This window comes from Mobula birostris, chromosome 14 (assembly GCF_030028105.1).
Source record: "Mobula birostris isolate sMobBir1 chromosome 14, sMobBir1.hap1, whole genome shotgun sequence".
Lineage (NCBI taxonomy): Eukaryota > Metazoa > Chordata > Chondrichthyes > Myliobatiformes > Myliobatidae > Mobula > Mobula birostris.
Window position 1 is genome coordinate 53,676,571 of NC_092383.1, and position 13,056 is coordinate 53,689,626.

Consider the following 13,056-nt stretch of genomic DNA (forward strand, 5'->3'; position numbering starts at 1 on the left):
CATGCTCATGTAGAATCAGAATCAGGTTTATTATCACTGGCATATGTCATTAAATTTGTTAACTTAGCAGCAGCAAATTAATGCAATACATAATATAGTAAATTTTAAAAATCAATTACAGTATGCGTATATTGAATACATTAAAAATCGTGAAAAAACAGAAATAATATATATTAAAAAGTGAAGTAGTGTCCATGGGTTCAACATCCGTTTAGGAATCGGATGACAGAGGGGAAAGAACTGCTCCTGAATTGCTGAGTGTGTGCCTTCAGGCTTCTGTACCTCCTACCTGATGGTAACAGTGAGAAAAGGGCATGCCCTGGGTGCTGGGGGTCCTTAATAATGGATGCTGCCTTTTTCAGACACCGCTCCTTTAAGATATCCTGGGTACTTTGTAGAATAGTACCCAAGATGGAGCCCACTAAATTTATGACCCTCTGCAGCTTCTTTCGGTCCTGTGCAGTAGCCCCCACACCCCCATACCAGACAGTGATGAAGCCTGTCAGAATGCTCTCCATGGCACATCTATAGACGTTTTTGAGTGTATTTTTTAACATACCAAATCTCTTCAAATTCCTAACGAAGCATAGTTGCTGTCTTGCCTTCTTTATAACTGCATCGATATGTTGGGACCAGGTTAGGTCCTCAGAGATCTTGACACCCAGGAACTTGAAGCTGCTCACTCTCTCCAGTTCTGATCCCCCTATGAGGATTGGTATGTTTTCCTTCGTCTTACCCTTCCTGAAGTCCACTATCAGCTCTTCTGTCTTACTGACGTTGAGTGCAAGGTTGCTGAAGCGACATCTAGTTGGTATATCTCACTCCTGTATGCCCTCACTGAGATTTTATCAACAATGGTTGTATCATCAGCAAATTTATAGGTGATATTTGAGCTATGCCTTGCCACACAGTCATGGGTATAGAGAGAGTAGAGCAGTGGGATAAGCACGCACCCCTGAGGTGCACCAGTGTGGATCGTCAGCGAGGAGGAGATGTAGGCTGAGTGCTAAGTCTTTGAGTATGGACCAGTCTACCAACTCAAAGCAGTGACGTAGAACTTTATCTATTTCCTGAGATCACCATTGTATTGGATCCTCACGTGTCATCTTGTTAGTATTCAGGAAGAAAAGGCATAGCCTGGTGACCCAAATTTAAGTGCGATTCTAGTCTTTGGAGAGTTCTCCCTAACTCCCACCAAATTGAATTTTACTTGGTACTTTGCTGTACTTCTACGTTTTAACTTGCTGTACTTTGTCTTGGTGTTGAGATTATTTACTCTAATCTCAACTCTGAAATTCTGCTCTTCTGTCTAGGTGATTAAGTGCCACTAGATTACATTTCTTGAGGTTTATCTTTTAAAGGTAGTGAACAAGTAAATTGTTCAGCAGTTGTAACTACTAAAAAAGTGTTTTGTGTTTTTGTTTTTAGGTTATACTAAAAGATGGAGAGCCTGAGCCTGCAGGCAGTAACTCTTACAGATGGCTCTACAGCCTACATCCAACATACACTGAAAGGTGAGCACCCAATAATGAACTAAAATTAAAATAAATTGCCCAAGCATGAAGCGCAGAGATGTGTCTGGACAGAGTTTTGAATTCTTACTCCACCAAATTGTTAATGGGAGGCAGAGGGAGACTGGAAAACTTCCCCATATCAACGTGAACTAGGAGATTTCATCCCGAACACAAGTCATAAAGAGGAGAGGTGTATAGTTCAACAGTGTCATAGGATGTACATGGTCAAGGAAGCTCATGGAAAGTGGCTTACCATAAAGCTCATTAGATCAATATTTAATTCCTATCAATAATTAGCTCTTGATCTGAATAGCTTGTTAGATTAGAGATCCATTAAGATTCTATCACACTAGTGGGTCAGTAGTCATTAGTGGTGCAAACGATATAAGTAAGGCAAAGTTTTGTAGCCACCTGGTCACCAGAAACTCACCATACCTCTAGAAGTACACATAGAGAGTACATGTAAAGGCTATGTATTTTCCAAATGCATATTACTAGTTACATTTCCTATAAAAATTGCTGGTGAATGCAGCAGGCCAGGCAGCATCCGTAGGAAGAGGTGCAGTCGACGTTTCAGGCCGAGACCCTTCGTCAGGACTAACTGAAGGAAGAGTGAGTAAGGGATTTGAAAGTTGGAGGGGGAGGGGGAGATCCAAAATGATAGGAGAAGACAGGAGGGGGAGGGATAGAGCCAAGAGCTGGACAGGTGATAGGCAAAAGGGGATATGAGAGGATCATGGGACAGGAGGTCCGGGAAGAAAGACAAGGAGCGGGGGTGGGGGGGGGGAACCCAGAGGATAGGCAAGAGGTATATTCAGAGGGACAGAGGGAGAAAAAGGAGAGTGAGAGAAAGAATGTGTGCATGGGGTACGAGGGGGAGGTGGGGCCTTAGTGGAATTTAGAGAAGTCAATGTTCATGCCATCAGGTTGGAGGCTACCCAGACGGAATATAAGGTGTTGTTCCACCAACCTGAGTGTGGCTTCATCTTTACAGTAGAGGAGGCTGTGGATAGACATGTCAGAATGGGAATGGGATGTGGAATTAAAATGTGTGGCCACTGGGAGATCCTGCTTTCTCTGGCGGACAGAGCGTAGATGTTCAGCAAAGCGGTCTCCCAGTCTGCGTCGGGTCTCGCCAATATATAAAAGGCCACATCGGGAGCACCGGACGCAGTATATCATCCCAATTGACTCACAGGTGAAGTGTTGCCTCACCTGGAAGGACTGTTTGGGGCCCTGAATGGTGGTAAGGGAGGAAGTGTAAGGGCATGTGTAGCACTTGTTCCGCTTACATGGATAAGTGCCAGGAGGGAGATCAGTGGGGAGGGATGGGGGGGACGAATGGACAAGGGAGTTGCGTAGGGAGCGATCCCTGCGGAATGCAGAGAGACTGGGGGAGGGAAAGATGTGCTTAGGGGTGGGATCCCGTTGGAGGTGGTGGAAGTTACGGAGAATAATATGTTGGACCCGGAGGCTGGTGGGGTAGTAGGTGAGGACCAGGGGAACCCTATTCCTAGTGGGGTGGCGGGAGGATGGAGTGAGAGCAGATGTATGTGAAATGGGGGAGATGCGTTTAAGAGCAGAGTTGATAGTGGAGGAAAGGAAGCCCCTTTCTTTAAAAAAGGAAGACATCTCCCTCGTCCTAGAATGAAAAGCCTCATCCTGAGAGCAGATGCGGCGGAGACGGAGGAATTGCGAGAAGGGGATGGCGTTTTTGCAAGAGACAGGGTGAGAAGAGGAATAGTCCAGATAGCTGTGAGAGTCAGTAGGCTTATAGTAGACATCAGTGGATAAGCTGTCTCCAGAGACAGAGACAGAAAGATCTAGAAAGGGGAGGGAGGTGTCAGAAATGGACCAGGTAAACTTGAGGGCAGGGTGAAAGTTGGAGGCAAAGTTAATAAAGTTTCTCTTACTGTTAATGAAAGCCTAATCTGCTTATTATTTCCAGCATTTTCTGTTTTTGTTGTACTTAGATTGGGGTTTAGAGTCTGGTTATTAATCCAAATTCTTACATTTTTGATATGCTTAATCTAAAATGTATCAGCAGATATTGTATATTATAGGCTATGTATAATAAAAGCCATATTGTGCAATTTTAATAATTTTATTAGTGAGACTGAAATTATTTTATCTGAAATTCAATAAAGCAGCAATTTCTGCGAAAATAAAAGTGTACATGAAAATGTTCAGTATTAATGTTGCATAATCTAACTTCTGTGCTTGTTTTTTGTGCTGAGTGCTTATCTTCCAGTTTTTTAACGTCCTTTTAATTTATAAATATATTTAACAGATGCAAAGTTGGTTGAGGGGCAAACTATTCAGCTGGAGGATGGCACAACAGCCTACATCCAACAAGTTACAGTGCAAAAAGGTAATTATAGACAGGACCTCTGTTTATACCAAAAATAGCCATTCTATCCCCCTTGGTTCAGTCCCTTCACACCTATATCCAGGACACTTCACATGCTTTTGATCTTTTCAACAAACTGTCTACTGATATCTTCTATAAGCTTACTAATTCCCACAGCTATCTTGACTATACCCTTTTCCACCCTGTCTCCCATAAAAATGCTATTCTCTTTACTCAATTCCTTCAACTCCGCTGCATTTGTTCCTTTTAAGGACATCGGATATGTTCTCCTCCTTCAAAGAATGGGGTTTACCTTCCTCCATTATTAATGCTACCCACATCCCCATCTCTCCATTTCCTGGACATCCATGCTCACTTCCTGCCACCTTAACAGGTATAAAGTTCCTTTCGTCTCACCTACCTCCCCAAGTGTCTCTGCATCAAACACATCATTCACCACAACCTCCGCCATCTTCAACAGGATCCTACCACCAAACCCATCTTTACCTCCCCACTCCCCCCCACTCTCTGCCTTCTGCACGGATCACTCCGTCTGTGTTTCCCTTGACTGTATCGGGTGCTCCTGATGCAGCCTCCTCCAGATTGGTGAGACCTGACATAAAGTGGGGAAATGTTGAGCACCTCCACTCCATCGGCAAAAAGCAGAATTTCCCAGTAGGAGATCATTTTAATTTCTATCCCCATTGCCATTCCGACACGTTGATCCATGGCCTGTTCTTCTACCACAATGAGGCCACTCTCAGGGTGGAGGAACAACATCTCCTATTCCATCTAGGTAGTCTCTAACCTGATGGCATGAACTTTAGTCTCTCTTTCTGGTAATTTTTTGTCTCTACCCTTCCCTCTTCTATCCCTCACTCTGGCCTCTTACGTCATCTCCTCTCCTGCCAATTACCTCCCTCTGTTTCCCCTCCTCCTTCCCTTTCTTCCATGGTCCGCTCTCTTCTCCTATCAAATTCCTCCTTCTCCAGTCCTTTGGCTTTTCCACTTTTCACCTCCCAGTTTCAACCCCCCCCCCCCCCCGCTCCCCTACTCACCTGGCTTCACCTATCACCTCCTAGCTTTTCTTCTTTCCCTCCTCTCACCTTTTTATTCTGGCATCTTTCCCTGTCCTTTCCAGTCTCAGCCCAAAACATAGACTGTTTATCCATTTCAATGGCTGCTGAGTTCCTTCAGCATTTTGTGTGTGTTGCAAAGGAACAGGCTATTTGCCCAGCCTTTGAGTGAAGTCAGGAGATGCAGAGTGGCAGTGGAGATTAGGATTGTTCAATTGGTACTTCTGAAACTGTAAGCTAGATGCCAGTTTCAAAGATGTTTAAATAAACTTGAAATTTTACCTTTTTACTATATTCGGGTGCTGCCTGACCCTTTGAATACCTCCAGCATCTTGTATATTTATTTCAAATCTACAGCAACTTTTTTATTAATCTTTATTGATTTTGACATAACATTTCAGGTGAATCTGTCCCATTTGAAGATGGGCAGGCTATTCAGCTGGAAGATGGCAGCACTGCATACATCCATCACACTCCTAAAGGTCAGTAACATTACAATTAAACATTCCTCTCAGTAACATTACAATTAAACATTCATCTCAGTAACATTACAATCAAACATTCATCTCAGTAACATTACAATCAAATATTCGTCTCAGTAACATTACAATCAAACATTCAACTCAGTAACATTACAATCAAACATTCAACTCAGTAACATTACAATCAAACACAGGAGAAGATACAGATATGCACATTTACATGTAGTAACAAAATTCAGGACTCCGAGAATTAAATAAAGTAGAAATAATGAGTTCTTGCAGTTTCTGATTAGTTATTACAATTACATTAGATAATTGAAAGTTCTGCATTTGATCTGATTTCTCACAATGAAAGCAGATTACAAAATACTGGAAGTGTAGATAATTAAGAATTCAGCTGTATTTATTTTTGTCATTTTAATATCTAATTATTGACAAATTTGATGTGCACTGTCTGATATCCTGTCCTGGATGAAAGGACAGGGGTTCATGAAATTAGACAAACCAAAACAGAAAATGCAGGCAATAACCAATAGGTTGAGAGGAAATAATTGATACTCCATGACTATTTAGAACTGGAATAGAACTCGTATAGACCTTTAGAACTGGTATAATAAGTGAATTTTGCTGATATTTCATACACGTTGAGTGGGTTTTACAATTTGTAATAGTTAGATTTGCAGAGAAGTAAAAGGTGAAAAACAGTTATTATAAGAACAAATTCTTCCTTCCACTGTATGCTCTTTTTACCAAAGCATCGTCTCATATGTCATTATACAGCTGGTCCTTGGTATGTTGTCGTGAGATGTAATGGAACATAAAGCACCCCACATTTTTAACGTATTATTAGGAAAGATTGTCATTAGTTTCTTGGCAGTAGAATATTTCATCATCAATTTGTTGGGTTATTAAAAAACAAGCATTTTTAAGTTGGTCTAAAAGAGACAGTTGATAATTGTTTTCTGTGTATCCAAATTCTGTACTTTTTTACTTAAAGCTATAATGCTTGTAAATTTTGGGGTACTTATTGCTTTTCTTACATTATGACAGTCCCAGTCCCAGCAATATAGAAGTAATTGATTAACTGGATTGTTTTGAGACAGTCTGAAACTGTGAAAGACAGAATGCATGCTTCTGTTTTGTTCGAAGAGTTGATTCTCATATGCATAAGTCCACGTATGCACAGGTGCAATGAAAAACTTACTTGCAGCACCATGACAGGCACATAGCATCATGTAAGCACCATTCACAAGAAAAACACAAACTTAACTTTTTACTAAAAAGAAATGTAAAAGAACACTTAAGAAGGAAGTCAGGAGGACAAAAAGAAGGTATGAGGGCTTCTACATATAGTGGTAGTCCTTCAGATTCGAAGAAGACACTTGAAACCTGTGTGTGATGGAGTTTTAAGTGGAACAGCCGTTGCACAGGGGCAATCCCACTCTCGGCAGAAGAGACCTTGATCCAGTGGCACGGGCAACCATTACCGCTGGATACCTCTCCTGCTGCAGTGGATGACCAGGACGTCTAAGTGTCTTGTCGTGCTCTTAGCGCTCCACAACGCCTGCTGGGCCTGGACTGTTGGACCATTAATCGATCTCCTCCGCTCAATCTGCCAGGGCCAGACTTCACACGCTGAGATAGACAGATCCCCTACCATCAGCTACCGTCACATGGTTTGGCCCGTCTGCCAAGACGGTTTACCAGGGTGTGGCTGATGCGCATGTTACAGCTACTTGGAGCCACAGGTGAGAGCTGAGCACCAGGTGGGGACCAAAGGTGGACGAGCTCTACATATATATTAAGAGCAAATGGATAGCAAAGGACACCACCGTAGCGTGGCAGTTAGTGTGACACTATCACAGCTTGGGTGTTTCGAAGTTCGGAGTTCAATTCCAGTGCCGTTCTGTAAGGAGTCTCTGTACATCCTCCCTGCGGAATGTATGACTTTTCTCTTGGTCCTCAGGTTTCCTCCCACAGCTCTAAGACACACCGGGTAGGTTAATTGGTCATTTTAAATTGTCCCGTGGTTAGGTTAGAGTTAAATGGGTTTGTCCAGGGCGTGGCTTAAAGGACCAGAAGTGCCTACTCAGTGCTATTTATTTAAACATAAATAAATAAAGGACAAAATTGCTCCTCTTCAAGATCGAAGTGAACTTCTATGCATGGAGCCGGAAGTGATGGGAGATATCTTAAATAGATTTTCTGCATCTGTATTTACTCAGGAGATGGACAGAGAATCTATAGAAGTGAGTCAAAACAGCAGAGAGGTCATGTTTCGTATACAGATTACAGACAAACCAGTGTTTGCTGTCTTGAGGCAAATTAGTGTGGATAAATTGCCAGGGCCTAACAAGGTGTTCCCTCAAACCTTGTGAGAGGCAAGTACATAAATTGCAGAGGTTCCAACAGAGATATTTAAAATGTCCTTAGTAACAGGTGAGATGCCGGAGGTTTGGAGTATTGCTAATGCTGTTCCTTTGTGTAAGCAAGGCTGTATGTGGGGTGATTGATAAGTTCGTGGCCTAAGGTAGAAGGAGTCAATTTTAGAAAATCTCGCACATTTATTTTTCAACATAGTCCCCTCCTACATTTACACACTTAGTCCAGTGGTCGTGGAGCATACGGATCCCTTCTTTGTAGAAGTCGGCATCTTGGACCTCCAGAAAGTGGTCCACAGCAGGGGTGATTGATAAGTTCGTGGCCTAAGGTGGAAGGAGATGAGTTACTAACTTCAAACTTTCTGCATAATCACTCAAAGAGTTGACCTACATGTGCATGTAACGAGAGCTGTATAACTCATCTCCTTCTACCTTAGGTCACGAACTTATCAATCACCCCTGCTGTGGACCACTTCTACAAAGAAGGGATCCGTATGCTCCATGACCGCTGGACTAAGTGTGTACATGTAGGAGGGGACTATGTTGAAAAATAAATGTGCTAGGTTTTCTAAAATTGACTCCTTCTACCTAGGCCATGAACTTATCAATCACCCCTCTTCTTTTTTTTAAGCGTGTTGCACCAGACAGTCAGCTATTCTTGTCTGGCAAGTGGTGTCAGGATTGGTCTCCTTTCGGATTACCCGGGTCACAGTATGAACTTTCCTGACTCGACCCTTTTTTTTCACGAGGCCGAGTGGCTAGCTCAACACTCAACCTGGCATGGATGGAAAGCGTGCTCGGGGGGTGGCCCGACCTGGATTCGAACTTGGGAGCCTTAGCTCCAAGGTCCAGCACTGATGCCACTGTGCCACCAACCGGCCATCACCCCTCATAAAAATAAGCCATAGAATTATCTTACCCTCTACTGAGCCTGACGTCAGTAGAGGATTAGATATTGGAAGGTTTTCTAAGGTATCAGATATATAAGTATTCGGCTAGACGGGGACTGATTAGGGATGGTTAGCATAGCTTTATGTATGGTAGGTCATGTTTAATCAATCTTATAGAGTTTTTTGAGGAAGTTACCAGGGAAGTTGATGAAGGCAAAGCAGTGGATGTTGTCTACATGGACTTCAGCAATTCCTTTGACAACGTGTCACATGGGAGGTTGGTCAAGAAGATTCAGTTGCTTGGCATTCAGGATGAGGTGGTAAATTGAATCAGACATTGGCTTTTCAGAAGAAATCAGAGAGTAATAGTGGATGGTTGCCTCTTGACTGGAAACCTGTGACAAGTGGTGTGCTGAAGGAATTGGTGCTGGGTCTGTTTTTGTTTGTCATCTGAATTATAATATAGTAAACTAGAACAGCACATTTGTGGAAGACACCAAGCTTGGGGTGTGGTGGACAGTGAGGAAGGCTATTAAAGCTTGCAGTGGTATATGGACCAGCTGAAAAAATGGCAGATGGAATTCAATGCTGACACGTGTGAGGAGTTGCACTTTGGGAGGACAAACCAGAGAGGACTTACACGGTGAGTGCTGGGGCACAGAGGAGTGCAGTAGAACAGAGCATCTGGGAATACAGGTCCATAATTCTTTGAAAGTAGCGTCACATTAGATAAGATAGTCAAGAGATTTCGATACATTTGCCTTCATAAATCAACGTATTTTAACCAGACCAGTCTGAAAAAATCACTAAGCAACTACCAACAACAGATCACTTGCAATTCCAGAGGAAACAACACACTGGACCATTGCTACCCCGCCATCAAGAATGCCTACTGTGCTATTCCACGCCCTCACATCGGGAAGTCTGATCACCTAGCTGTACTTCTACTCCCTGAGTATAGGCAGAGAATGAAGACTGCAGCTCCAGCAGTGAGGACCAAGAAGATTTGGACAAGGGAAGCACAGGAGCGTCTACAGGACTGCTTTGAATCAGTGGACTGGACTGTATTCAGGGATTCATCTTTGCACCTGGATGAGCATGCTGCAGTTGTTACCAACTTTATTAAAATCTGTGTGGATCAGTGTGTGCCCACAAAGGCCTACTGTACATTCCCAAAATAAAAGCCAAGGATGAACCAGGCAGTACATCGTCTGCTGAAGGCTAGATCTGTGGCATTCAAATCTGGCAACCCCGGCCCATACCAGAAAACCAGGTATGAATTGCGGAGAGCTATTTCAAGGGTGAAGAGACAAAGGTGAATGAGGTTGGAGGTGACATCGTATGCATGGCAACTCTGGCAGGGTCTGCAAGACATTACTTCCTACAAAGCAAAACCCAATAGCATGAATGGCAGCAATACTTTATTACCAGATGTACTCAATGCCTTCTATGCACACTTTGAAAGGGAGAACACAACTACAACTGTGAAGATCCCTGCTGCACCTGATGACCCTGTGATCTCTGTCTCAGAGGCCGCCGTTAGGCTGCCTTTAAAGAGAGTGAACCATTGCAAGGCGGAAGGTCCCGATGGAGTACCTGGTAAGGCTCTGAAAACCTGTGACAACCAACTAATGTATTCAAGGACATTTTCAACCTTTCACTGTTACAGGCGGTAGTTCCCATTTGCTTCAAAAAGGCAACAGTTATACCAGTGCCTAAGAAGAATAATGTGGGCTGCCTTAATGACTATTGCCCTGTAGCACTCACATTGACAGTGATGAAATGCTTTGAGAGGTTGGTCATTAGACTGAACTCCTGCCTTAGCAAGGACCTGGACCTATTTCAATTTGCCTATCGCCACAATAGGTCAATGGCAGATGTAATCTCAGTGGCTCTCCACACGACTTTAGACCACCTGGACAACACAAACACCTATGTCAGGATGCTGTTCATCGACTATAGCTCAGCATTTAATACCATCATTCCCACAATCCTGATTAAGAAGTTGCAGTACCTGGGCCTCTGTACCTCCCTCTGCAAGTGGAGCTTTGACTTCCTAACTGAAAGACCACAATCTGTGCGGATTGGTGATAACATATCCTCCTCGATGACAATCAACATTGGCGCACCTCAGGTGTGTGTGCTTATCCCACTGCTCTACTCTCTATATACAAATGACTGTGTGGCTAGGCATAGCTCAAATACCATCTATAAATTTGTTGACGATACAATCATTGTTGGTAGAATCTCAGGTGGTGATGAGAGGATGTACAGGAGTGAGATATGCCAACTAGTGGAATGGTGTCGCAGCAACAATCTGGCACTCAACGTCAGTAAGACGAAAGAACTGATTTTGGACTTCAGGAAGGGTATTACGAAGGAACAGATACGAATCCTCATAGAGGGATCAGAAGTAGAGAGAGTGAGCAGTTTCAAGTTCCTGGGTGTCAAGATCTCTGAGGATCTAACTTGGTCCCAACATATCAATGTAGTTATAAAGAAGGTAAGACAGCGGCTATATTTATTAGGAGTTTGAAGAGATTTGGTATGTCGACAAATACACTCAAAAACTTCTATTGTTATACCGTGGAGAGCATTCTGACAGGCTGCATCACTGTGTGGTGGTGGGGGGGGGGGGGGGCTACTGCACAGGACTGAAAGAAGCTGCAGGAGGTTGTAAATCTAGTCAGTTCCATCTTGGGCACTAGCCTACAAAGTACCCAGGACATCTTCAAGGAGTGGTGTCTCAGAAAGGCAGCGTCATTACTAAGGAACTCCAGTACCCAGGGCATGCTTTTTTCTCACTGTTACCATCAGGAGGTACAGAAGCCTGAAGGCACACACTCAGCGATTCAGGAACAGCTTCTTCCCCTCTGCCATCCGATTCCTAAATGGACATTGAATCTTTTAACACTACCTCACTTTTTTTCATATATAGTATTTCTGTTTTTGCACTTTTTAAAATCTATTCAATATATGTAATTGATTTACATGTTTATTTATTATTTTTATTTTATTTATTATTTTTTTCTCTGCTGGATTATGTATTGCATTGAACTGCTGCTGCTAAGTTAACAAATTTCACGTCACATGCCGGTGATAATAAATCTGATTCTGATTCTTCTGAATGCAGGAGTTGGGATGTTATGTTGAAGTTGTATAAGATTTTTTTCCCTATTTTTTTTCTTGGCAGCTCAGGTGAGAGGAGTGTGTATTGGGTCAGAACCCTACGGAAGTCAGGAGAAGAGATAAAAGGAGCAGATTCAGACAAGGCCAGTCATTTTGGACTGCACAGGCATGGGAGTTTTTGGCATCAGAGGCTTAACCTCAGTTGCAAGTAAAAGGAGAGTAGGCTTAACTGGAGCAGTCATTGTCGGAGTGTGCTAGTGATAGAGTGCAAAGGCTTTGGCTTAACAGGCTTCAGCGAGAACAGGTGAAAGCACAGTTAAGAAGAGGCAAGCCTTTTTCTTTTTTTGGTATAGTCAGGATGGAGTGCTTCTCCTGTCAGATGTAGGAATTCGGGATGGTTTCCTTGATGAATACATCTGTGGAAAGTGCACCCAACTTCAGCGTCTAACTGACCGGGTCAAGGAGTTGGAACTGGAGTTGGATGTACTCAGGGTCATCTGGGAGGCCAAAGATATTGTAGATGAGACTGTTCAAGAGGCAGTCATACCCGGAGTACAGGCTTTGGACAGTAGATGGGTGACTACCAGGAGAGCTAAGGGGATTGAGAATTCAGTGCAGGGTTCCCCTGTGGCTATTCATTTCAGTAATAAGTATACCCCTTTGAATACTGCTCGAGGGGATGACCCACTAGATCACAGCAGCAGCAGCCAGTCTGATGGCACTGTGGCAGCTCTCAGCCTCAGCAGGGAAGGGTAAAGTCAGGCAGTGCGGTAGTTATAGGGGACTCGAATTTTAGGGGGACAGAAAAGGGATTCTGTGGCTGCAAAAGAGACACCAGGATGGTGTGTTGCCTTCTGGATGCTAGGGTCCATGATGTATCGGAGTGGCTGCAGGAATTCTCAAGGGGGAAGGGTGAACAGCCAGAGGTCGTGGTGCATATTGGCACCAATGAGTTAAGCAGAAAAGGGAAAGAGGTCCTATGCAGTGAGTATATAGAGTTAGGAAAGAGGCTGAAAAGAAGGACCTCCAAGGTAGTAAATTCCAGAAAACTCCCTGTGCCATGGGTTAGTGCAGGTAGGAATGGGGTGATAGCACAGATGAATGAGTGACTGTGGAGATGATGCAGGGGGCAGGATTTCAAGTTCTTGGATCATTGGAACCTTTTCTGGGGAGGGGGTGCCCTGTACAACAGGGACTGGCTGCATCTGAACTGGAGGAGAAACAATATTCTTGC

General features: G+C 43.5%; 1 protein-coding gene across 4 annotated transcripts in view; it reads left to right on the forward strand.

Annotated features, from left to right (window-relative positions):
- Nucleotides 1–13,056, forward strand: part of LOC140209905 (zinc finger protein 76-like) — a 94,362-nt gene that overhangs the window by 28,511 nt on the left and 52,795 nt on the right. For 3 of the 4 annotated variants that reach the window (XM_072278561.1, XM_072278563.1, XM_072278562.1), the window contains exons 2-4: nucleotides 1,429–1,514; nucleotides 3,805–3,885; nucleotides 5,342–5,422. In XM_072278561.1, the coding sequence (XP_072134662.1) occupies nucleotides 1,442–1,514; nucleotides 3,805–3,885; nucleotides 5,342–5,422 (235 nt within the window). In that variant the 5' untranslated portion in view covers nucleotides 1,429–1,441. The remainder of the gene's footprint in view (nucleotides 1–1,428; nucleotides 1,515–3,804; nucleotides 3,886–5,341; nucleotides 5,423–13,056) is intronic. The other variant, XM_072278564.1, reaches the window with a different exon arrangement.